The 27,575-nt window shown below is 39.8% G+C and overlaps 1 protein-coding gene across 4 annotated transcripts in view; it reads left to right on the forward strand.

Annotated features, from left to right (window-relative positions):
• Nucleotides 1–27,052, forward strand: part of wfdc1 (WAP four-disulfide core domain 1) — a 49,829-nt gene extending 22,777 nt beyond the window's left edge. For 3 of the 4 annotated variants that reach the window (XM_073070328.1, XM_073070329.1, XM_073070327.1), the window contains 5 exons: nucleotides 4,357–4,552; nucleotides 7,054–7,137; nucleotides 11,335–11,475; nucleotides 15,766–15,816; nucleotides 18,087–21,613. In XM_073070328.1, coding sequence (XP_072926429.1) covers nucleotides 4,357–4,552; nucleotides 7,054–7,137; nucleotides 11,335–11,475; nucleotides 15,766–15,816; nucleotides 18,087–18,145 — 531 coding nt within the window. In that variant the 3' untranslated portion in view covers nucleotides 18,146–21,613. Of the gene's footprint in view, nucleotides 1–4,356; nucleotides 4,553–7,053; nucleotides 7,138–11,334; nucleotides 11,476–15,765; nucleotides 15,817–18,086; nucleotides 21,614–26,966 lie in introns of those variants that run through there. The other variant, XR_012101936.1, reaches the window with a different exon arrangement.
• The last annotated feature ends 523 nt before the right edge of the window (nucleotides 27,053–27,575 follow it).

The following is a 27,575-nucleotide window of genomic DNA, read 5'->3' on the forward strand; positions in this document are numbered from 1 at the left end:
AGTACTGGGCAAAAGTCTTAGGCACATATACTGTATATACCTGTGGTGCTTAGGACTTTTGCATAGTAGTGTATTTGTCAACGTGGAGTAGAGAGTGAGTTTGTAAATGTGGCAGGTGTAAATGATGTTGGGAGTGGCATGGGAAGAGCGTGGGACAGGTGGCAGAGGAGGAGTGTCAGGGCAGAGATTGACATAAGTGAAGACACACTGAGATCCCAGGCAATATCTTTTGATTCCGAACAATTGGTTTATCAATCATTAGAGAATGTCTCTCTAGTGCTTCCCTCCCCGCACCCTTACCCTTTTCCCAACTGTGTTTCTCCTATCCCTGTCCCCTTCGCACTATCAGTCCACAATAGAGACACATATCACTGTTATATGTCATGAAATTTGCTCTTTTGTAGCAGTACAGTGTAAAGTTACTACAGAACTGTGCAAAAGTTGCAAAAGTCTTGGGGGGGGTGTATTTGTGTGTGTGTGTGTGTATATATATATATATATATATACACACACGAATACATACCTACAGGGTCTTTAAAAAGCACTCACCCCTCGGAAGTATTCATGTTTTATTGTTTTACAATACTGAATCACAGTGGATTTAACCTTTTTGATACTGATCAACAGAAAAAGACTTTTGTGTCAAAGTGAAAACAGATCTCTACAAAATGATCTATATAATTACAAATATAAAACACAAAATCATTGATTGCAGAAGTATTCACCCCCTTTAAGTCAGTATTTAGTAGATGCACCTTTGGCAGCAATTGCAGACTTGAGTCTGTGTGGCGAGGTCTCCATCACCTCTGGACACTGCAATTTTTCCCCATTCTTCTTTACAAAACTGCTCAAGCTTTGTCAGATTGTATGGGGATCGTGAGTGACCAGCCCTTTTCTAGGCCAGCCACAAATTCTCATTTGGATTGTGATCTGGACTCTGGACTCTGACTTGACCACTCCCGGACATCAACTTTGTTGTTTTCAAGCCATTCCTGTGTAGCTTTAGTTTTGTGCTTGGGATCATTGATTGCTGGAAAACAAATCTTCTCCCAAGTCACAGTTCTCTTGCAGACTTTCAGGTTTTCCTCCAGGATTTCCCTGTATCTTGCTGCATTAATTTTCCCTCTACCTTCACAAGCCTTCCAGGGCCTGCTGTAGTGAAGCATCCCCACAGCATGATGCAGCCACCACCATGCTTCACAGTAGGGATGGAGTGTTTTTAGTCTGATGGTCAAAAAGCTCAGCTTTGGTTTCATCAAACAGAGACCCTTCTGTCAGCCGACTTCAGAGTCACCCACATGCCTCCTGGCAAACTCTAGCCAAGATGTCATGTGAGTTTTTTTCCAACAGTGGCTTTCCCTTTGCCACTCTCCCATAAAGCTGCAACTGGTGAAGCACCCGGGCAACAGTTGTTGTATGTGCAGTCTCTCCCATCTCAACCACTGAAGCTTGTAACTCCCCCAGTCTTGTCATAGGTCTCCTGGTGACCTCTGTCAGCCGTCTCCTTCTTGCACAGTTTTTGGGCATGGCCTGCTCTAGGCAGATTTACAGCAGTGCCATATTCTTTCCATTTCTTGATGATTGACTTAACTGTACTCCAAGGGATATTCAGTGACTTGGAAATTTTCTTGTATCTATGTCTTGACTTGTGATTTTCAATAACCTTTCACTGAGTTGCTTGGAGTGTTGGTTTGTCTTCATGGTGTAGTTTTTGCCAGGATACTGACTCACCAGCAGTTGGACCTTCCAGATACAGGTGTATTTTTACTCTACTCAGTTGAAGCACCTTGATTGCACAGTTGTCTCCAAAAACAGATCTCCATGTAACATCTAAAACCAATTGGGTGCACCAGTGATGATTTGGTATGTCCTATTAAGGGGGGGGGGGGGTGAATACTTATGCAATCAATTATTTTGTGTTTTATATTTATAATTAATCTAGGTTACTTTGTAGAGATCTATTTTCACTTTTTCTGTTGATCAGTGTCAAAAAAGCCAAATAAAATCCACTGTTTGATAGGATATTTTATATATATATATACATATATCCTCTCTTTTGTCATTTAGCGTCACTGCATTTCCTACAGCACTCTTGCCTCTCATACCAATGGAGAACTGGGAGTAAAGATCTCCAAATGTGCAACTGTGGTGCAATAAGAAGAAATAGGAAAATTAAACAGAGTTAGCGGCATGCATTTTCCTGTGGTCAAATTAATTGAATCCCTACACAGTGTGGCTAATCTGAAATCAGGTGAACCACTGCTTACTGTGGCTTCTACAACTGCAGTTGCTGATAAATTGGGCCTCTGTTACCTCCCTCTGCAATTGGATCCTCGACTTCCTAACCGGAAGACCGCAATTTGTGCGGTTTGGTGATAATATCTCCTCCTCACTGATGATCAATTCTGGTGCACCTCGGGTGTGTGCTAAATCCACTGCTCTACTCTCTATATACACATGACCGTGTGGCTAAGCATAGCTCAAATACCGTCTATAAATTTGCTGACGATACAACCATTGTTGGTAGAATCTCAGATGGAGACGAGAGGGCTTAAAGGAATGAGATATGCCAACTCGTGGAGTGTTGTCGCAGCAACAACCCTGCGCTCAACGGCACTAAGACGAAAGAGCTGATTGTGGACTTCAGGTAGGGTAAGATGAAGGAACACATACCAATCCTCATAGAGGGATCAGAAGTGGAGGGCGTCTTTGATTATGTTAGTTGCTGTACAGAGGTAGCGAGAAGTGGAGACAGAGTTCATTAAGGGGAGGCTAGTTTTCAAAGGCTCATTACAAAACCAGCAGAAGCAGTCTTGAATTCTGGGTGTGCATTCAAGTAAGTGAACGCACACTGGGGCGAGTAACAAGCTTAAGCAGCATGTCTGAGTGGCCTGACGAAGGGTCTCGGCCCGAAACATCGACAGTGCTTCTCCTTATAGATGCTGCCTGGCCTGCTGTGTTCCGCCAGCATTTTGTGTGTGTTGCTTGAATTTCCAGCATCTGCAGATTCCCTCGTGTCTGAGCGTAACTGGCTTGGCTACTCATGTGAGAAAACAGATGATAAGAAGATCAGACATGGTTACTCACAAATAAGCTTTAGAAAGAGGCTGGAAAGAAAGGAGAAACCTAATTTGTGAAAGTACTGGACCCATTCAAGCTGGGCACATTAACCAAAAGCTGTTGGGAATGTATCTCAGAGAAAGACTGGCCCGCTTCCACTTACAAGCTACGTAACACATCAAGGTGGCCATGTTCCTTGTCACTCTGCTCAGCTGTCATTGAAAATGCTTTTATATTGTAAATATAAAAGGAATAATCAGTAACTATGGAAATTTTTTAAAAACTGCAGATTTAGATTTATTTATTAATTGGTTGTTGTCTCTCGGGGTCCGAGGAAGACTAAACATTGTGCAGTCATCTGTTGCTACGCACGTGGCTTCTGAGGCCGAAAGCCAAAGCACATATGAGGTTGCAGTTTGGACGTGGAATGGCGGTTGTTTGAGCAGGTGCACACACAGATTTGTGGTGTCAGTCTCGTGCTGCTGCAAGGCGCTGATTTCAGTCTTCATCAGTAACACACACAGTGAAATGTGTCATTTGTATTGACAACCAACAGTGCCTGAGGATTCACTCGGAGCAGCCCAGAAGTGTCACCACGTAGCACGCCCACAGTATTTGACAGAACAACACCCAGCCCATATACAACAAGCAATAACAGCAGAACAGACTCCCTTTCCCACCCGTACGCAGAGATGGGCCTCCACTCGCAGGGTTGTCTGCCTCTGGGCCTCTGACCTCCAACCCACGGTCCTGCTGGAAATCTAAAACAAAATGATGGAAATACTCGACAAGTCAGGCATCACCTGTGAGAAAAGGAACAGTGTTAACATTTAAGGTCAAAGGCCCTACATCATAACTTAGAATGTAAAGATTTTAAAAAATGTAGGTTGTAGCAAAGCTGATGGGAGTAATGGATAGGACAAAGGGAATATCTTTTATAGGGTGAAATGGGGTAAACGTTTCAGGAATAGCTTGCTCCCATCTGCATCAGATTTATTAGCAATCCATGAAAACAAGCTCACTATTTTGCCCTCTTTCTGCATTATTTATTGATTTTAATATTTTGTATTGTAACTTGTAGTAATTTTTGTGTTGTACTACTGCTACAAAATGACAAATTTCATGACATATGTGAGCGATACTAAACCTGATTCTGAAACTGAAATATGCAATTAATAGTATTTTCGTGAATTATTTAGAGCTGGATGATGTGATTTGTTGTCACATTGGCTATGCTGTTGTTGAAATTCATTGTTGTCACATTAGTTATGCCGTTGTTGAAATCCATTTCCACAGGACTATGAGTATCAGTTGATTTCACATTCATCGCAATACCAGAGGAACGATCGGTGCCCACCTCCACCTCAGGCATTACCGGACAGTGCCTGTGAGGTTCCCAGCTGCAGGTCAGACTCTGAGTGTGAAAGGCACAAACGATGCTGTTACAATGGTTGCATTTATGCTTGCTTGGAATCTGTGCAGCCACCACCAGGTATACTTAACCTGTGCTTGAATCCTTTGTTGTATTATTACTGTAACAATAGTGTGAAATTGCGACTAAATCACAATGATGGCTGGCAGATGTAATATTCCTTCATTTCTACATACTGCTTGGTCAATTTTATTGCTTAAGGGAAAGACAGGAATCTACACTCAAATTGTCTCTACTATGAGTTGTTTTGTGGATAAAGCAACAAAATACAAGTCTGAAATAAAATCAGAAAATGATGGGGAAGAAAACATCTATGGAAATAAAAAAAGTTAACATTTCCTGTGTGTCAGAACTGGGCAAGAAAGAAAATGAGTGAGATTTAATTTGCAGAGAAAGGGCTGAAGATGGATAAAATAAAGAGAATATCTCTGACAAGGTGAAGTCGGGGTTGTTGTAGAAGTCATACAATTAATGGGAACAGTTTGAGTGAGAAAAACATTCTTCTTCTAACTTTACTCGAATCTTACCTGCCTGTGGCAATCTACACTGTGTAAAGATGCTTGAAGAACAACAGCTAGCTGGGCAGGTTGTGATATTCCAGTAAGAAAGTAAGAAATGCAAGTTGATCATGAAAAGAGGCAAAATACAGCAGTGCAGATGATGCACAGTAGGTCAGCAGTGGTAATGGAGAGAGACAAACTAAGCCAAAAGCACATGGATGGCTTGCAACAAAGCTGTTCTGTCCCGGTACAGACCAGGAACTCAATTTACTTGAAGTTGTAGAAATCAATACTGAGTCCAGAAGAATAAAACATGCCCAGATAGAAGGTCAGGTACTGTCCCTTATATTTACATTGGGTAATCAGTACAACCATGTAAGCTGACACAGACAGACAGACAGAATAAAAGGGGAATGGGATACAGTATGAAAGGTTTTCTCTTTGTAAATGTTTCCATTAAGCATTTGATTGAAAACTTCTCTCAATAGCAACCCTGGACACATCCTACCACTTTGTCCTATCCATTCCTCTCCACCTTCTCTGCAATTTTAACTTTATTTTCTACCCCACCCCTGCTGCCACTTCTGATGAAGGTTCTTCAGTATGAAACATTAACACTGTTTCTCTTCCCAGAAATGCTGCCTGATTTTCATGGCATGAGTTTGATTTGCCTACACAATTTGCCTTCATTAACTTGCCTTTGTACAGAAACAAACTTTGGAACACAATATTCACAAAACACAAATTAATGAATGAAAACTTGCTCATTGTTCTGGTATGATAAATACAAAATATGGTCTATAATACATTCAGCACAAGGAGCAGTAAAATAGTTTTACCTCCACACATCAAACAAATGCTTTTCAAAAAATGATGAAGATTATTAAAAGCATCTTCAATTTCTTAACTAGAGTGGATATCCCAATTATGAGATGATAAAGTGTCTTTGTGATTTTGCTGGTAAACCAAATAATTAGAAGAATTAACTGAATTGTGTTCCTTCTCATTGAAACATTTGCAGGGAGCACATTGGTTAAAAATCCACTCTTTCTCTCTCTCACTCACTCACACATGATCCAGCACAGGAAAAACTGATAGGCGTCGATAACAAACAAGTATTCAATCAACAAACTATTGAATGGAAAATCCTACAAAAAAGTAGTGGATACATCCTTCATGGGTAAAGCCCTCCCCACCGTTGAGCACATCTATACAAAATGTTGTTGCAGGAAAGAAGGATCCATCCTGGATTCCTGGATAAAAATGGCATTAGGGGATACGGTGAGCGAGCAGTAAAGTGGACATGAGGCTAGGTTTAGATCAGCCATGTGATCTCCTGGACCAGTATTCGATAGCCTGGATGGGTCGGAGAGGAATTTTCCAGATTTTTTCTCCTCAATTGGCAACTCGGTTTTTTTTCCCCGGGTGATCACATGGGTTTGGGCGGGATGAATAATAAAACAAAATGGGCGGCATGGTGCCCTGTTGGTTGGCACTGTTGCCTTGTGGGATTCGGTGAAAACTAGAGTTAAGATTGGATCAGCCGTGATCTTGTTGAATGGCGGAGCAGGCTTGAGGGGCCGATTGGCCTACTCCTGCTCCTATCTCTTATGTTCTTATCACCAAGGACCCTCACCACCCAGGACATGTTCTCTTCCCACTGCTGCCATCAGGAAGAAGGTGCAGGAGCCTCAGGATTCACACTGCCAGGTTCAGGAATAGTTATTCCTCAACCCCCTCAACCATCAGGCACTTGACCCAAAGGGGATAACATCACTCAACTTCACTTGCCCCACCATTGAAAGGTTGCCACAACCTATGGACTCAGTTTCAAGGACTCTTCATCTCATGTTCTCAATATTTATTGATTATTATTATTTCTTTAGTTTTGTATTTGTACAGTTTATTGACTTTTGCACACAGGTTGAACGCCCAAGTTGGTGCAATCTTTCATTGATTCTATTATGAATTTATTAAGTACGCCCACAAGAAAATGAAACTCGGGGTTGTATATAGTGACATATGTGTACTTCAGTAATAAATTTACTTTGAACTTTTCAGTTTTAGATTGGTTGGTGCAGCCAAAGCCCAGATGGCTTGGGGGTAATGGATGGTTACTCGATGGACCAGAAGAAGTGCTTCAAGGTGCTGTTTCCTCACAACTCTTAGTGATTTAAATATATGTAATATCAGGCAATATATACAATATTCATCTAAGATAGAGACCAGATGTGCCTAATATTTAAGTCCAGTACTGAAACCGCTTTTTACTGGGCATCTCTAGAGATGTGACTCATTAGCCCCTCACTAATAGCCATTGGACTCAGCGTGAGAAAACCACCTTTTTCAATCTCTGTACGTCTAGGGTCGGTATGACTTGGGTCCCACCAAAACCAGGAAGCTGGGATGTCTCAACCTCCCGGACCCCGATCTGTGTAGATATTGCCCCATTGCAATTAGCCGTTGGCAAGAAATACCAGATTGTACACTGCATACAATTATTTTTTTTTAAGTGTATTTAGAAATTTCAGCTTTATCGACCAGCTAGTAGGAAAAAAGAAGAAAAATTAAAAGGGCCCATTACTGTTAACCCAGTCCAAATGTGCACACGCAGTGGAGCTCATCTTGAAGTTGCCTTTAACTCGAGTGCTGGACCCACAGTCTGTGTGAAAGCACACGCCCCTTTCCGAATGTCACTCGAAATCCCTTTCGAGCAAACAGGCTCCCCCATGGTAGTACTGGTTCTTCCTCCTTGAAACCATTCATCTGCACAAAGCATCTTGTGCAACAGGGACGGCATCCTCAGCCATCCTGTCTACTCCCAGCTCCCTCCAGAAAGACCTTGCCCCACACCAGTGTCCATCACAAAAACCTCTCCGCCCAGCGTTCTCTAGAACCTTCTCCCAATTCCACCATCCTGATTGACTGACACAACATTCCTAAGTTGTAAAGGATAGCCCTTTATTTTTAGCTCGAACCCAAACCTGCTAAAAGCAGAACAGACTGCTCTTGCAGAACTGCTAAGAAAGATATACCTACAGCATAGCAGTAAAAATCGTAACCAGGCTGTTACAGTACATGTATTAGATCATGAGAAGGACATTTCATTTCACAGCTGTATAAAAGGGACATAAAATTTGGCAAAATCTACATGTGACACAATGTGGGAAGATAGGGATTTTTTTGACAAAACATTGGGTATTTTGTACATTTTTTTGGAATCAGCTATGGAACAAATTAATTTACGCTAATTGGCCAGTTGAGCAAAATTAGGAATTTATGGCAGATTTAGCTTAAACCCATTTTATGATGTTTTAAATCCTACTCAAAGAGAAAGTACAGTATTGTGTAGTGATAAGATCTGGCCATCTGACTTCTGCAGGACTCGAGGCTTGCTGCTATATCACTGGCTCTACTCCCCATTTAAAACACTTGTCAAACACTCAGTTGTATTTGGGGATGGCAAATCAATATTGTCTTTAGTAGCAAAGTCCATATCCCAAGATAGTCCTTTCTCTTCCTTGCTGTAATCCAGAAAAAGAACGTGATTTCATAGCTGCTCCCATATCTACAGCTGGCATGTCCATTAAAATGCACAACTTGTTCAGACAGGCCTATCTTTTAAAATTTAGCTCTTTTTGCCCCCGGCACTCCCGCTTATACTTGAGATCTGATGATCAGCAGAAAAAAACCTTGTAATTCAATGAATACATAAATCCACTAAAGCAATAAGCATTTCTGAAGCAGCATATTGCTTGCACATGAAATGCTCTAAATCACTGTTCACTTTTGATGCTTTAGTGGAGGCGTTATCCCAAGAAACCACATTGCTAGACCAATATCATTGATCCATTGGTTATGAGCTTGTCACTACTATTATTTAAGTAACTAACACAATAAGAATAGTTGTTAGTTACGAAAACAATAATGAGCCAGCACGAAAGCATAGCAGTTAGTGTAACTCTATTATAGTGCCAGTAGAGTTTATATGTTCTCCCTATGACTGCATGGCTTTTATTCCGTGTGCTCTGGTTTCCTCCCACGTTCCACAAATGTTTGGATAAGTAAGTTAATTGGTCAGATGGGTGTATTTGCAGGATCATAGGCTGGAAGGGTCCGTTCGCATGCAGTATCTCAAAATAAATAAGTTGTTTTGTTTATTAATATTTGGCAGGATTTATACTGACATCTTAAGCATGGAACTTTATTGTGGAAAACTTGGGTTTAAAGAAATTTGTGTGGGGCTTGTTTGCCTCTAAAATTAAGAGTGTTATAACAGCGAGGAGTTGCTCTAAGTAACGTGATTTTCTGAAAAATGCAGGCATGCCTAAACTCAATAGGACTTGCCATTCTATTCAAAGCTGCATGATTTCGTTGCTGGGGGCAACATCATAAAATACAGACTGCTCAATAAACATTGCCCAAGACATTTCCATATGGAAGTATGAATCAATCAGTCTAGCCCTTAAACTTCAATTTGAACAGTAAATTCTAATCCATAGTTTTAAAATGCTAATCAAATAAAACAGCAGATAGTTAAAATTTGAAATAAAAACAAAAATGCTGGAAACAATAGGACCACATCTGTAGAAAGAGAAGCAGAGTTAATGTTTTAGACTGAATACCCTTTGAGTGAGGGGTGTGGAGATGCATCTCTACCAAAGGAGGTGTAAGGTGCTCCTTTCCTCCGCTGGCCTGCGAGTCAGCCTTGAACAAGGTGTAGCACCTGCTTAGCCCCTCGATCCGGGTCACGTGAAGCCAAGGGAGCTGTTGGTGGATGGTTGTATGTTGTGGCTGGTACATACCACAAGTCCTGGTTATGCAACCACTGACGCTAAGCAGACAACTTCTGAAGAGCATTGATAATGGCTGGGCTCACCTGTCTTTTACAGACAACTGCCCAAACCACTTCTGCAGAAATATTTTCTAAGAACAATCATGGTCAAAGACCAAGATCACCCACGTCAGGCACAGCACAGAGTTTTCAGTATTTATTGCATTAGTATTATTTGAAAATCCTTTTCATATTGTAGGAATGAAAAAGTATGTCGAAAAAAGCTTTGTTATATGAAAATTATATTAAGCAATTCACTAAACTTTGTAAGATTACTTACCTTCACTCTGTAATTCTCATTCTCTTGAAATGAAACATTCTTTGCATGATATCTCTGTATCCATAGTGGCTTAGGACGGAGAGTATCGAACAGTACAGTTCAAGAGCAGGTGTCCATCATTTCTGTGCTGTCTATGACTATGTATTTTGATATACTATGCAGAATAGGCGCTTTGGCCCTTCAAGCTGTGCTGCCCAGCAAGCTTGAATTTAACCCTAGCTGAATCACTGGACAATTTGCAATGACTAATTAGCCTACTAACTGGTACACCTTTGGACTACTGGAGGAGACCCATGCCGTCGACGGGAGAATGTGCAAACTCTTTACAGACAACAGCAGGAATTGAACCTGGATCATTGGTACTGTAAAGCGTTGTGGTAACCACTATACAGTGCTGCCCCGGACTTAAGTCGGAAGATGAAATAATGCCCAGTTCCCCTGCAGTTAACCTTCATGGAAGTTTTATAAACAGTACTATGTGCCCATGAATAAGAAAGGGCTACAGCTTGATCGAAATGTTACCCAGATTTCTGTTCAAGTCCAGAAATCCTTCACATCAAAGTGGGTCATGCTGATACTTCAAATAGAACCATAGAACATTTAGCACAGAAACAGTCCTTTTGGCCCTTTTTGGCTGTGCCGAACCATTTGTCTGCCTAGTCCCATGGAGCTGCACCCGGCCCATATCCCTCCATACACCTCTCATCCATGTACCTGTCCAAGTTTTTCTTAAATGTTAAAAGTGAGCCCGCATTTACTACTTCATCTGGCAGCTCATTCCACACTCCCACCACTCTTTGTGTGAAGAAGCTCCCCCTGATGTTCCCTTTAAACTTTTCCCCCTTCACCCTTAACCCATGACCTCTGGTACAAAACTCCCCTAGCCTCAGTTGAAAAAGCCTGCTTGCATTCACTCTATCTATACCCATCATAATTTTATACACTTCTATGAAATCTCCCCTCATTCTCCTACGCTCCAGGGAATAAAGTCCTAACCTATTCAACCTTTCTCTGTAACTCAGTTTCTCAAGTCCCGGCAACGTCCTTGTAAGCTTTCTCTGCACTCTTTCAACCTTATTAATATCCTTCTTGAAATCCGGTGACCAAAACTGCATACAATTGACTTATTAATTTAAATTAATTTATTTTAGATATTAATCAAGCTTTGTTATTTTAAGAATAAAATAATAATAAGGCTATATTTAAGTAATTGTTATCTTTCTTGCAGCTGAAGCCTGCAGCACTACAGAGGATGGTGATGAACCCCTGCATTGTCCCACGGGCTATGAATGTCACATCATAAACCCTGGGAATCCTGCAGAAGGAATTCCAAATAGAGGACAGTGCATAAAGCAAAGAGGAAATAGTGGTTAGTTGATATTTTTCACAGCCCATGTTAATATTTCATAATATAAATTGGGAAATGTACATCTGTAGAGTACAGTAGGTAATTAATTTTTACAAGCGAATTCAACTTCAGATCTTGATATGATTGAAGTTTATTTGCTGAGAGTAGTTCAGAAGAGTGTAACAACCTGAACTACAGTCAAGTATACTGTAGGGGCCAATAGTCATGTTTGAACACCTGCTGAAACTACTTCTGCAGTCTTTTTTGTAATTCAGATTGTTATTATTTATTCTTATCTTACAAAAGCAGCACAGCATATCATAGAACAGATACAGTACAGCATATTTACACAGCCATCCCATGACAGGAAAACACATAAAACTAAGAAACAAAAAAAAACTTCTAATTTAAGTTTAAATTAACATACAACCAAAATTGATCCCACACGTCTTGCGCTTTTCCCTCACTGTTAATTCTTCCCAACATGTGTTCATATGATGAAATCTTAACCATTTCCTCAGTCCGTTCCCTCACAGTGGGACATCTGGGTTTTTTCCAGTTTTGTAATATAATTCTTGCAGCTGTGATGAGACCCGCCTTTAAAATAGTAAATTTGTCATTGTTTACATTAGGTATCATTGTCCTATCACCCAGGAGACAAAGCCATGGGCACAAAGGCAGTGTAGGACCTGACCAATTCCCCAACAAATCAAGAACTTTACACCAAATGGACGAACCATGGAACACTCCCAAATCATGTGAAAATATGTGCCCAACTCATTTTTACATTTCCGGCATAAATTATTATCAACAATCCCCATTTTGTAGAGTCTAGTTGGTGTCCAATAATATTTGTGTACTATCTTATACTGAATAAGTTTCCCTCTTGCTTCCCTAATATGTCTACCCACATTTGATAAAATATTTAACCACTCATTATCTTCAATATCGCTTCCAAGATCCTTCTGCCATACTGCTTTGAGAATGTTACACGGTTCACCCACAGAGTGCTTTTGATTGAAGGTTGAACAGGGACTTTCCAGGGTTTATCCCCAGCGAAGGTGATGGAATGGTGGCTTATTTCTAAGTGCAGATGCTGTTTGACTCAGGAAAAAGTTGTGTTGAAGCTGCTGCACTTGTTTGTTTGTGATGGTAAAGGTCAGCAGTTGTCAGAGTTGCAAAGGTGAATACGTTCATTGCAATTTTATGATGATACTTCATACCACCATGTACCAGTGATAGAGGGAATAAATATTTAGTGTGGTGGACAGATGCTGCTTTTTCCATTTGAGCTTCCTGAGTATCGTTGGAGCTGCATTCATCCCAGCAGTAGAGGACATTCACAATCATAAGAGATCCCACAGATCCTGGAAATCTAGATGAATACACATGAAATGCTAGAGGAACTATGCAGGTCAGGCTGCATCTGTGGGGAGGATTGAATTGAATTGACTTTATTTCTTGCATCCTTCATCTACATGAGGAGTAAAACTCTTTATGTCTCTGTCTGAATGTGCAATATGGAAATCAGTAATTTGTAATAAATAGTATGTACAGTAAGATATATAAAAGAACAGTCAATATAGCATAGAAATGCAATCATATCAGCATGAATTAATCAGCCTGATGGCCTTGTGGAAGAAGCTGTCCTGGAGCCTGTTGGTCCTGGCTTTTGTGCTGTGGTACCGTTTCCTGGATGATAGTAGCTGGAACAGTTTGTGGTTGGGGTGACTCGGGTCCCCAATGATCCCACGGGCCCTTTTTATGCACCTGTTGCTGTACATGTTCCAAATAGTGGCAAGTTCACATCTACAGATGCGCTGGGCTATCCATACCACTCTCTGCAGAGTCCTGTGATTGAAGGCAGTACAGTTCCCATACCAGGCAGTGATACAGCCTGTCAGGATGCTCTCAATTGTGCCCCGGTAGATAGTTCTTAGGATTTGGGGACTCATGCCAAACTTCTTCAACCGTCTGAGGTGAAAGAGGCACTGTTGTGCCTCTTTTTACCACACAGCCAGTATGGATAGACCAAGAAATAAACCATCAGTGCTTTTGGTCGTGACCCTTCATCAGGACCTGATGAAGCGTCTCGGCTCAAAATATCAACTGTGTACACTTCTCCATAAACGCTGCCTGATCTGGTAGAAAGCATTCCATTGCATTCCTGACAAGCCCAGTGTATGAATAGACCAGGTTGGAATGTCAGGAAACTAATTACTCATCACAGGATATCTAGCCTCTGGCCTAGTCTTTTCTGTCACTACATATGGGCCTGGCAATTGAGTTTCTGGTCAATGGTGATCTTCGGGAATGTTAACAGCGGGGCATTCAGTGATGGCATGAATGTTAAAGGATAAGTGCCAGATTTTCTCCTGTTAAGGGTGTTCTGTATCTGGCACCTTATTGAACAAAAGCTATTTCCCACTTTTTGACCATGCCTGAATATTGTCGATGGTCAGGCACAGACCTGCTACATTTGTTAGTGCGTTATGTATATAAATGAACATTGCTGAACGTCCTCACTTCCAACCTATGCTGCCTGTTAATGGAACAGCCTACAATAGTTATGCCCTGAAGAACACTACAGTAATTGGGATGATTGAATCCCAGACATCATAACATTTTTCCTTGTTAAGTTTCTGTATGACTCGAAGTGCTACACTTTGATGCTTATTGGCTTAGTTTTACCGTTGTTTCTCATTGCCACACTTAGTTAAATGTCTTGATGTCAAAAGAAGTCACTTGCAGCTCAACTCAGGAATTCACATCTTTGGTCCGCGTTTGAACCAAGGCTGTTAAACATCTGATCCCGGTGAGACCCCAAGTTGGAAATCAGTGAGCTGATCGGGTTAAACGTGGTTGAACTACACTGTTGAGAAATCTTTCATGATTAAGAGCAGACTCGTTACTTAGCTGAATTGGATCTGACCTGTAATATGGTCCTGATCACATTTTTTCAGCATTTTTAGGTGGACACTGTATGGAAATTGGTTGTTTGGAGGCTCAGCAATTCTAGAAAGCAAGCAATCAGTATTCCAACGAGGATGCTGAAAGTATTACATCTGGTTTTTACTGTATCCAGTTCTCTTCGCCAACTCTCAGTATCACATGGAATTAATTGAATTGGCTGTTATGACGGGGACCTTGGCAATAATCTGTTTTATTGACATACAGAATTGCAGGGCATGTGGGTTCAGTGAAAACTTTAAGGTGGTTTTCCATTAAGCTTAAAGTGATAAGCGTCCAATACATTATTTGCACAGTACATTGTGTTATTGGTGGATAATAATGTGTTCTTTTAGTTTAGTTTACCTAATAATATCATTAATTTTCTACTGGTAATGTTTGCATGTGTGCTGCATTGTAAAGGCGGGATTGCCATCAGCTCCGACTTTCTCCTGTTCTCCTCAGATTCTCTTCTTAGCTGATGTCTTTGATTGTGCAGGGCAACTGCTGTCATCTAATAAACAAGTCTTCCTTGGGGTGGGGGTGACAAGGGAACATATTGCCATACAGGTCACCATGCCTACTCCTTAAGCAATTTGGAAGCTTCAAGTTGTTGGGTCACCGAGTTCCCATACACAGTTATGATCCTTGCCAATGATGATTATCCATTAAAAAAAGAACCACTAAAATAAATGACCTTGTTATTTTTTCCTTACTGAGATCCTGCCATGTGCAACTTGGCATTTTACTTCCATTGACTGTCCTTGGAATGTTATGAAATCAGGAAGGTTGCAGCATACACACAATCTCTTTTCATTATCCTACAAAATAAATGTTCATCCTTAATTTCCTCATTAGTGTAAACTAAACCAGTCCACAAATGTTTTAAATTCACTTAAAAGGTAAATGCTTACAATGTCAACATCCATTTTGAATGAGAAGAATTACCCGTAAATCATCTTGGCTGATGCAACAATTCAGTATTTTTTTGAATTTCTTTATATCATTCAACATTAACCAATTCTAGCTGTGGAATATTTTGAATAACCAAAATATTGGCATAAAAGCTAACAGGATTCTAACCATGATGATGGAGACAACAGCCAGAGAGCTGGAAATGAATTGATCCACTTGACCCGAAACAGGAGTGTATGGCACCTGATGATGATGATTCTTACCGAGTTGTAACATATTCACTAAATTAACATATTGTTCCAGCTAGGAATCATAAAACCACTTGATTTTGTGAAGCAAAATCACCTCAAGAATTAAGAAAATAATTAGTTATTTTAATACATAAAGCTTTAAGAGAGAATGTCATTCAGTATCATTTCAAATTTCTTCCTAATTATTTGTTTGCAGATGCACGAAATTTAAGACCGAAAGTTTTCAAAGACTACAAAGATTATTTTGGTAAGAATGCATTAAGTACTAAAGTTGATTGAACACACATCGATTGCAACAATTTGTACCTCAATATAAAATGCAGTGGAAATGTAAAATTCAGCTAACCAGTGGGCTATGAAATTGGGCCAACCAAAATACTCAGAAGCTAAATGACGAAAGAATCAAGAGAAGTGGAGTAACTTAGAACAAACCCTGAGCACATTGAATGGAGGAGCACGTGAGCAACTAGTACACTTATCTTTTCCACCGCACAAAGCACAGAACAAGTTAAAGGTGAACCTACCAGCTCAACTTCTTCCCTACAGTGGCAGGAATGTGAGTAAATTGATGGTTTAAGATCAGCACTTAAACTGGTCATGCAAATAATATGAGGGTGAGTGGTTTAGGATGGGATAGGGTCACGGGAGAACTTGATCACTGACTACACCACAAAATTAGTGTCTAAACTACCATACGGTAAAAAAGCAATGCTGAAATTAAGTGAAGTATTTTGCAGAAAAAAATTAAGAGCCTTAGCAACAAGTAGCTGTCTGTCCCTTTCAACTGTGCAAATAGTTGCAAGGATGTCTCTTCATGCATCAGTTTATGCAACTTCATGCTGCATATTAAGTAATTCCACTTGTGTTTTCAACTAATCTCTTCTATCAGCACATGATTGTCATGCAATACAATCTAATTAGAACACCTATAACGGCATCAAACCAAATTACATGAAGACTAACTAAAGTGTCCCTCATTAAATATACAAAAAGGGAAATTAAATTACTTCATATTACTCTGATTAATTCTAATCACTTGGGCCTTAAGCACTGAATATTATCGACATTTACTTTCCTTATTGCAGATTTCCAGCATTCCTGTTTTTTTTCTTCTCTGTCATTCTCCTCTGACAGAATTAAGGTATACACCTGTCAATTCGGCTTTTCAATGACAAATACGAAGGTTTGATGTATGAAGGAGTGACGTGTATGATCTTTTGACCGACACGTTGACATGTTTTCTCCTGACCCTTTCTCGCAGCCCACCAGACCATGTTGTACGATTACATCTCCAAGCTAGACTAGTAACGTAATATCAATTTCAGAGAGTTCACTACGGTTTATTTTGCAGTGCTTGTTAAAATCTTTAAATATAAGAGAAACTACTTGCTAAAATCTTTTTTGCAAAAATAATTCTTTTCGTTTTTTAACCAAAATCTAATATTAAACATTTAATATTTCGAGTCGTGGTAACAATACCACAATGCCAGTGACTTGGGTTCAATTATTTTCACTGTCTGTAAGGAGTTTATACCTCCTCTGTGTTCCTGTGGGTTTCCTCCGGGCGCTCCAGTTTCCTCCCACAGTCCAAAGGTGTTCAGGTTTGTAGCTTTCATGGTTGTAATTGGGTGGCAAGGTTTGTAGGCTAGAAGGGCCTGTTACTATACTGTATCTCCAAATAAAAAATATCTGTGTTCATTTAAATCAACAACTAGACACTGATGATCAGATTTTAGAGTTTTCTGATGCCACTCACACCACCTTTGACCACCAAAACTTATCAAGTCAAGTTTATTGTCATTTCAACCATAAACTGCTGGTACAGTACACAGTAAAAATGAAACAATGTTCCTCCAGGACCCTGGTGCTACATGAAACAACACAAAACTACACCAGACTATGTGAGACAGCACAAGGCTACACTAGACTACGTAAAACAACATAAAAACTGTGCTAGACTACCGACCTGCACAGGACTACATAAAGTGCACTAAACAGTGCAGGGCAGTACAATAATTGATAAACAAGACAGTAGGCACAGTAGAGGACAAATTACAATACAGTAATGATGTAGATGTCAGTCTAGACTCTGAGTATTGAGGAGTCTGATGGTTTGGGGGAAGAAACTGTTGCACAGTCTGGTCATGAGATCCCGAATGCTTTGATACCTTTTACCAGATGGCAGGAGGGAGAAGAGTTTGTGTGAGGGGTGTGTGGGGTCCTTCACAATACTGTTAGCTTTGCGGGTGCAGCGTGTGGTGTAAATGTCTGGAATAGCACCTCCTACCACCAATGTACACCTTCCACCCTGGCTTCTCATCCTACCACCCATCCTGTTAACTCTCCACAACACTCTTAATTCCCATTCTATCTAACTACCATCCACCAAAATACCTGGGTTCACTTATTTGGGAGGAAAGGTTCATGCTCAGATTTATCTTTCAGAATCAACAACTTAATAGAGCCAAAGATGATTCATATCAGCTCATTTTTAACATGACTGCTCATATTTTACAGGAACTAACTCCAACAATGCTGTTGGCTACAAAAAGCACCATCATAAACATCTGGGCTAAAGTTGCTCCTGTGACAGGACAGCAAGGTGCAGTGTGAACAGGAACATAGCAATTTCAAATGTTGTAAATTTACAGGTAACCTAGATCATTATTAATGAGTCACAGAAACCACATATTAACTTTTTATCATCAAACTGCATCCCTGAAATTGCTGGCACAGTAATGGCACGATAAAGTTTCAAGTACATGTAATAAGAGTTTTGTGGCAAGAAAGATGAGCCACAATAAATCACTAGCAACTGCTGGGCCATTTGCCTTTAATCTTCCTGTGAAAATAAAATAAATTGCCACAAAAGTCATAATCTCCATTTAATAATGCAACCATGTCAATGTGTATTTGTTCCCAACATGCTTCATCTGAGAAATTATCAGGAAAAATCAGTTACTAATTAACTAATCAACTAATGATTATTCTACATATCCCATGAAAACTTGCATCCTGGTTCATTGTTTCGTATGATAAAATTGATTTGTTGAAAAATTAAGCAATATTAAGAGTTAACTTCTGGCCTCCAGGATTTGGAAATCCTCACCAGTCCAAAGTCAAACTCTTAAAAGCAAGTGGATCTGGTAATTTGCAAGTAATCAGTGTGCCAATTTCATAAGAAAGGCAGCAGCTTCTCTGATTTCCAAATTTCAGTCATTACCAATATAGTATGCGCTCTTGAGCAGAAGGCAGCTTTATTGATATTTGTTTCCATGGCCAGAAACCTCAGAACTGTACATTTTCTATGAAGATAATTGTTATTTCAATTCACATATGTTTAAGTTACTATGGCAGTATTTGGATAGCCATTCTAGTCATTAAATTTCACTGTCTAAAGACTTCATTTGACCATTCATAATTTTGCGAGTTAAGTTTGATACATCTTTACTATCTACTTCTGACAATGAGCAGTGTAAGAGCCAAAGAGTGACATCTCCAGTAGAATGTGGTCAAAGACTCTTTCCATATTGTAGCAATTATGTTAACAGGAAATTGCACAGAATTTTGAAACTAACAATTGATAAAGGTCTTTAGCTATTATCACAGTCATGCCAAACATGGTACAAACCTTTTGACAGTAGGTCCATCCATTTGCAGGTTAGAATCGTTTGAAGAAGGAAATTACATCTGTAGTATATTACTTGATACTGAAATAGAAAATGGAGGAAGTTTGAAAAAGTTGAATACTTCGATCTTGTGTAGTACTGTACTTTATACCATCAATGAAACAAAGTACTGGCAAAGCATAGTAAGTCAAATTAGCATCTATAAAGAAGAAAAAAGTAATAAAATTTATCTATAAAACATCCAATAAGCTAACCAACATTTCATTTAAATATTGATACATGTTTTATATTCAAACTCTATTATGAGACAGTTGTCTCTATTTTAAGGCCTCTTACTTGCTTTATTGTTCATTACAATTTGAATGTTTAGAATAAAATATAGAGAACCCCTTATATAATGGCATAGTTTAAGAACAAGTTATTCAGTAATAAGAATCAATATATGATAGCGTATGTAGTGTATTTTAACCAATGGGACTGATCCAATTGAATCAGTCTTATCTGTTCTGAATCAGTCTTGTCTGTTCTTATCGTTAAGTCAACCTGTTTGTCCTCAGTTACAGTGGGACTAGATATTTATTAATTAATATCAAAATTGAAATAACCCGCATAATAGGGTAGGAAAGGAAAAGATTTCCATTTATGTTTTTCATCTTTAAGATCATGACACTTCATTAATAATAACTGGAATGACAATTGTGCGTGAGATAAAATGTAACACTTTGCTCAGTTCAAGTATGAACATTCATGAATCTTCTGTTACACTTATCACATTAGTAAAAGTAAATGTAGACCAATAAAAAGGCAGCTGCCAAGAACTCTATTGTAAAGTCATTCACTGTATTGATTTCTCAAATGTGGCCACATTGAGATATAACTCCCTTCACTAACAATTCCCTTCAGATTTATTTTTAATGGGATATTAGTAAATGGAGGAAAGTGTACCGACCAGAAATTCTGCTCTGGTCGACAGTGCGAAATGAATGTTAGCACATTGTATTAAAACTTCAAAATGTATTCCAATTAAGTAAATAGAAGTGAACATTATCAATTTCTAAGTGACTCAGTTTTTCCTTTAAAATCTTTTTAATGGTTCTACTTAGTATAATAATTTAGATTAAGATTATTAATGTTTTTCCAGAACAATGTAACACATCCCCACTTTAACTTTGAATTTATCTGGGAGCTCCAAAGAACTGTGTTGCAATGTATGTACATTGCCCTACACCTCCCTCCCCAGCAGCTCCTGCCCCCCTACCCCAAATCCTAAAGGCAAATAAATAAACTCTCAGAGTTTAGCATAAGTGCTGGCATTAATCTCAAATGATTTACCATTAAAACACATCAAGCCTACTTTTGAATCTGTAGTAACCGGACATGAAAATAACTTGACCTTGGACATCACTATGTTTCACTTATACTTTGCTTGGTTCCATGCTTTGCTTTAGCAAATACTGCTTTTGACCAGTAAACACCATTAATTTAAAGTGGCCAAATCAAATCAATTTCCTTAAATACTTTCAGATATTTAAATGATACTTTCTCTCCATTGGAAGAGGTCCCAGTAGATTTTTTCAAAATTTGTCCTATTCCAAATGATCAACTGAAACAATTTGGAAATCGTTGTAACTGGTATTTATTGGAGGAGAGTTTAGAATCAAATTGTGATTGAGTTCCTAATGGTTTTATCTCAAATACAAATGGAACTGAATTTGTTGGGGTGTGTGATGATAAGGAAAACATTCCTGAGAGAATGTTCTAGTGACCAAAGATAAGTTTCTTGCTCAAGTACCTAGTAGATTTTGGCTACAAACATTCCTCTTCCAAACACTAATTAAAAACAGTAGCATTCTGCAAACTAGTATTGCTTTGACAAGTAGTACATTGGAACTTTTGGAAAATATGCCATTATGTTACAGTTTAATAAACCTTACATAAATATGCATTTTAATTTTATATGCTTAATCATTGTAATATTATTCATTGTTTTAACTGCCAACTTAATCATTATAATTGTAGTAAGGATTATTTTTTAAGTTGTAACACAGGGCTAAATATTGTAAATTGAAATGTTTGATATTTATATTTCCATGTATGACTTGACTTTCTTACTCATGACCTCTGTGGTTACGTCAGTTGTGCAATTATTTTCACAACATTAATTTCATATCTTCCGGCTTTCATTTCATTTTATCTTAAATGACAAGACATCTCCACTAGTTCTTCCTGTCATGATCAAGTCTATGTCAATACTTCTCTGATTATCAATATCTCAGGCATTTTACCAGGTGCTAAATACACAGTTAATGGTTCTAAAGCATTGTGTAACTGTACAAATACCTTTTATTGTTTCACTTTGTACTGATGACAACAAAGATAAAATTCTGAATTAAACATTGTCTAAAATAATACAAATTGACGAGTCATAATTTAATTTCTGCTTGCTCAAAAATGTGATGTCAGATTTTGGTCAAATATGCTGCATCTGACTGATTTCTCTGTGACAAGAAGATAGGAGGTTGGATTATGCAAATAACGTTCACTGTGTGTGTATGTTGGGGGGGAGGCAGTGGGAGTGCAGAATTTTTTGAGGGAAGAAAATTTTAAGCTGAAACATGGCAAAACTCGGATCAACCACAGAACCATCTACTTCTGCTCTAACTGGGATGTTTTTGGAGGCCCCAAATATTAATTAACCACTATATAAATAAATTCCAATCTATATCTTTTAATGATTATCTAAATTTAGCCGCTGTGAGCCATTCTTCCCAAGACCCCACCCCTCTTAAAAGGAGTTCACTAGCTAGATCCAGCATGTTAGATGAAACAGGAGTAGTTCCTTGGGCAGTCATTCATATCTGCACTCCATGCAATTGGTTTCCTATCTCCACTAGATAGATAGATAGATAGATACTTTATTCATCCCCATGGGGAAATTCAACGTTTTTTCCAATGTCCCATACACTTGTTGTAGCAAAACTAATAACATACAATACTTAACTCAGTAAAAAAATATGATATGCATCTAAATCACTATCTCAAAAAGCATTAATAATAGCTTTTAAAAAGTTCTTAAGTCCTGGCGGTTGAATTGTAAAGCCTAATGGCATTGGGGAGTATTGACCTCTTCATCCTGTCTGAGGAGCATTGCATCGATAGTAACCTGTCGCTGAAACTGCTTCTCTGTCTCTGGATGGTGCTATGTAGAGGATGTTCAGAGTTTTCCATAATTGACCGTAGCCTACTCAGCGCCCTTCGCTCAGCTACCGATGTTAAACTCTCCAGTACTTTGCCCACGACAGAGCCCGCCTTCCTTACCAGCTTATTAAGACGTGAGGCGTCCCTCTTCTTAATGCTTCCTCCCCAACACGCCACCACAAAGAAGAGGGCGCTCTCCACAACTGACCTATAGAACATCTTCAGCATCTCACTACAGACATTGAATGACGCCAACCTTCTAAGGAAGTACAGTCGACTCTGTGCCTTCCTGCACAAGGCATCTGTGTTGGCAGTCCAGTCTAGCTTCTCGTCTAACTGTACTCCCAGATACTTGTAGGTCTTAACCTGCTCCACACATTCTCCATTAATGATCACTGGCTCCATATGAGGCCTAGATCTCCTAATGCACCTCCATGCAATTGGTTTCCGCCCTGTAACCTTCAGTCTGCTCTGTAGTCGCACCATCTCTCCTTTACTAACGTTCTCAGACCCCTACACTCCATCATGCTTTGATTGTTGGAACCTGTTCTCAGCTGCTTTGACATTTGCCACTGGTTGAACTATCCAGTAGTCACACCTCAACTCAGCAACACATGCAAAATGCTGGAGGAACTCAACAGGTCAGGCAGCATCTATGGAAAAGAGTATAGTCAATGTTTTGGGCAGAGACCCTTCAGGCGGACTGACGTAGGAGTAGAGTTGAAAGGTGGGGGGAGGGCAGGGAGAAACACAAGGTGATATGCAAAGAGTTGGAAAATTGGTGAACAAAAATATAGGGTTAGAGAAGGGGGGAGTCTGATAGGAGAGGACAGAAGTCCATGCAAGAAAAAAAGTGGGGAGGAGCACCAGAGGGAGGAGTGGAGAGCAGAGCGTTCAGAAGGAGTGAGGTTAGAATTGGAGAGAGGGGTGTTGAAGTCGGGACGGTTGATAGCTTGTCGGCAATCGGTACTGAAAAGGTGCAGCGCAGGCAGAAGACCAGGGTGGGGTGTCCAGGAAGAGGATGAGGGTTGAAGACGTGAGAAAGGGTCGTCGGTGTGGGATGGAGAGTCCTTGCCAAAGAAATAGGCTCAGCGATGAAGACTCTTCCTTGGATTTCCAGTATCTGCAGATTTTCTCTTGTTTGTGATTGGAGGCCTCAAATCAGATTCAGATTCATTTACTTTATTACATCTATATTGAAATGTATAGTGGAAGAGATGTTATCACCAATCCACACAGATTGTGGTCTTCTGGTTAGGAACTCAAGGATCCAATTGCAGAGGGAGGTACAGAGGCCCAGGTTCTGCAACTTCTCAATCAGGATTGTGGGAATGATGGTATTAAATGCTGAGCTATAGTCGATGAACAGCATCCTGACATAGGTGTTTGTGTTGTCCAGGTGGTCTCAAGCCATGTGGAGAGCCATTGAGATTGTGTCTGCCATTGACCTATTGTGGCAATAGGCAAATCGCAATGGGTCCAGGCCATTGATGAGGCAGGAGTTCAGTCTAGTCATGACCAACCTCTCAAAGCATTTTATCACTCTAGATGTGAATGATAGTCATTTAGGCAGCTCACATTATTCTTCTCAGGCACTGGTATAATTGTTGCCTTTTTGAAGCAAGTGAGAACTTCTGCCCGTAGCAGTGAGAGGTTGAAAATGTCCTTGAATACTCCTGTCAGTTGGTTGGCACAGGTTTTCAGAGCCTTACCAGGTAGTCCATTGGGACCTTCCACCTTGTGAGGATTCACTCTCTTTGAAGACAGTCTAACATCAGCCTCTGAGACAGAGATCACAGGGTCATCGGGTGCAGCGGGGATCTTCACAGCTGTAGTTGTGTTCTCTTTTCCAAAGTGGGCATAGAAGGCATTGAGTTCATCTGGTAGTGAAGCATCGCTGGCGTTCATGCTATTAAGTTTCAATTTGTAGGAAGTATTGTCTTGCAAACCCTGCCACAGTTGTTGGGCATCTGATGTCATCTCTAACCTCGTTCAAAATTGTCTCTTCACCCTTAAAATAGCTCTCCGCAAATCATACCTGATTTTCTGGTGCAGGCCTGGGTCGCCAGACTTGAATGCCATAGATCTAGCCTTCAGCAGAAGATGTAACTCCTGGTTCATCCATGGATTTTGGTTTGGGAATGTACAGTAATTCTTTGTAGGCACACATTCATTCACACAGGTTTTAATGAAGTCAGTAACAACTGCAGCATAGCTATCCAGATTCAAAGATGAATCACTGAATACAATCCTGTCCATTGATTTAAAGCAGACCTTTAGGTGCTCCTGTGCTTCCCTTGTCCATTCTTTCTTGGTCTTCACTACTGGTGCTGCAGTCTTCACTCTCTGACTATACTCGGGGAGTAGAAGTACAGCCAGATGATCAGACTTCCTGAAGTGAGGGTGTGGAATAGCACTTCGTCATTCTTGATGGTGGTGTAGCAATGGTCCAGTGCATAGTTTCCTCTAGTATTACAAGTGAACTGTTGATGATAATTGCTTAGTGATTTTTTCAACAAGTCAGGCAGCAATTAAGGAGAGGAATGAAGAGCCATTGCTGTGCAGAATAACATGTTACAGTTAAAGAGATGAAGTGTAGGTAGACAAAAGTGCCATGTCATAACAAGGTAGATTGACAAGTCAAGAGTACATTTTATCACATTAACAGACTTATAACGGTGGGACAGAAACTGTAATTTAGCCTGGATTTTCTATGCACTTTTTGTATCCTCTGCCTGACGGGCATGGGTAGAAGTGAGAATGCCCAGGATGGGTGGAAGTTTTAATTATGCTGGCTGCTTTACTGAAGCAGCACGAGGTGTAGGCAGAAAATCTTGGTGATTTTTGTGATCTACTGAACTGTGTCTGCAACTCTGTGAAGTTTTTTGTGATCATGGACAAAGCAGTTGTCAGACCAAGCCACGACGCATCCAGATAAAATGCTTAACGCCTGCTTCAGGTGTGGGCGGAGATGTCCTCTATTTTGTTTTTTTTTATCCGTTACCGCATTCAGTATACTTCTGTTGAGTCTGCACACATGCTTTTGCCCTCGTTTTTTCAGGCACCTTGATGGTCACTAGAACATGGGGCAAAGCAATGTTGCAGCTATTGCCTTATAGCATCAGGGACCCCGGTGCAATCTAGATGACCCAGTGGTAAAATGCAGGGCGGTAAATTAATTGGCCATTGCAAGTTGCCCCTAGTCTGTGGATATGTGGTGAAATCGGGAGGGGGTTGATGGGAGAATGAGTGTAATGAGTGTAGATCAGGGATTCCCAACCTGGGGTCCATGGACCCCTCAGTTAATGATAAGGCTCCATGGCACAAAAAAAGGTTGGGAACCCCGAGTGTAGATGGATGCTCGACGATCAGTACTAATTTGGAAGGCTAAAGGGTCTTTTTCTTGCTACATAATTCTAGACACGTGAGTTTAAAAATGCATATTTATGTAGAATATCTTGCAGAACCACAGGAGGCACCAGATAATGAAGGAGGCATGATAATGAGGTTATAATACTGCCAGCAGGCTACACACCGCTCAGAATAACCTTATTGTTGCTTTTATCACAGCCTTCCCGCCCAGTAATCTTTGCTGAAGATTACCTTACACACGCGTTATCAAATATCTAAGTGAGTTACTTCATGGCCAACAACCGTGGAATGCTGAAATACGAAAGTGGCACAAAAGCGTTATTTTCTTTTGTAGAAACTTTCCATCCATTAGTCATATCACCTCAGAATGGGAGTGGAAGGAAGTTTAAGTAGTTCAGCACAAAATCACGGGCTGCAGGTTGTACTCCTGTGCTCTACTGTTAATGTCACTCTCAGACTGACTAGGAAGGAGTGGATGTCCAATATTAGTGTCAGCAATCATTTAGATAAAAGAGAATTCATAGAATCAGAAACAAGTGTCAATTGTGAAAGTTGCAGAACAACATTCCTCTTACTTATGGTGAATCAGGATGAGTCATGAACAAAAACAATAGACCTTATTTGCCTACAACTTATAATCGTACTCCAATATAGTTTCTTTTGGAGCCAGCTTTTTTTCTGGATCCATACTGATCAGTGAATTAAAATAACCACATCCAGCCATCTGCTAGTCTCTGGGTTAATAAATACTTTTACTTCTATGTTTACTTAATATTTGGGCCGAGCACAATGTAGGTAATTTCATAAACACTATGAAGCTAACACCTTTTGAAGTCTTGAACAATCTTCTACCAGGAATTACTACTGTGAACAATTAACTTCAACACAAAAAATGCCATTGACTTCAGAGCCTCTTCCCAAAATGACTTCTATCAGTTTCTCTCATTATTTCTGTTATCTTAATGCATGCTTTTCCCATTTTGTTTTTGTTTCTGTTGTTTAGATATCAGCAGAAGTAATTGTCTAGTTCTGTTTGTGGATCACTTTCCTATATTCCTGTTTATTCAGAGATGTCTATTTGTATATATTTTTCTTTGACATCTCCAGAGTGATTTTGTAGAGCTGTCTATCCTTTCTGTTGCCGCGAGAAAGCATCTAAAGTCCACTTGGTCATTCTTTCTTTTTCTCCTTCCATCAGGCAAATGGTACAAAACTCATTGAACCAAACTTGTGGACAAGTTCGATCCTGCTGCGATAGGACTCTTGAACAGACCTCTTGTATGATAAAGAGGAACTCTTGACCTCTTTATTTGTTACTTGCACTGCACTCTCTCTGAAACTATAACACTATAATCTGCAATATTCTTCTTTCTTCCTTTTTGAACTGCCTGGCATGCAAACTAAAGCTTTTCACATTATCTCAGTACATGTGACAATAATAAACCAATTCATTTCCCCTTATTGGGCTTCATATATCAGGAATGATAGGATTTGTGTTTATTGAATAATTTATTGCTTGTAGAAAATTTGGTTCACTTGCACATTTACAGTGATGGTCTCCAAGAGCATGGACAGTTCAGTCAACTAGGTGGAAGTTCACTAGATGAGATTTCACACACACATACACAGTGTTTATGGAGGAAAATGAATAGTCAATGTTTAGGGCCGAGACCCTTCTTCAGCCAAGAACAGAGATGAGGCTAGATGGCCAAAAGTTTAGTCAGAGTAATAATTTTTGCATAACATCTACAGAGCTGTTCATAAGTCTTAGTTATAGCTATATAGCTAGGGTGCCTAAGACTTTCAC

Source organism: Hemitrygon akajei, chromosome 17, assembly GCF_048418815.1.
Source record: "Hemitrygon akajei chromosome 17, sHemAka1.3, whole genome shotgun sequence".
NCBI classification, from domain to species: domain Eukaryota; kingdom Metazoa; phylum Chordata; class Chondrichthyes; order Myliobatiformes; family Dasyatidae; genus Hemitrygon; species Hemitrygon akajei.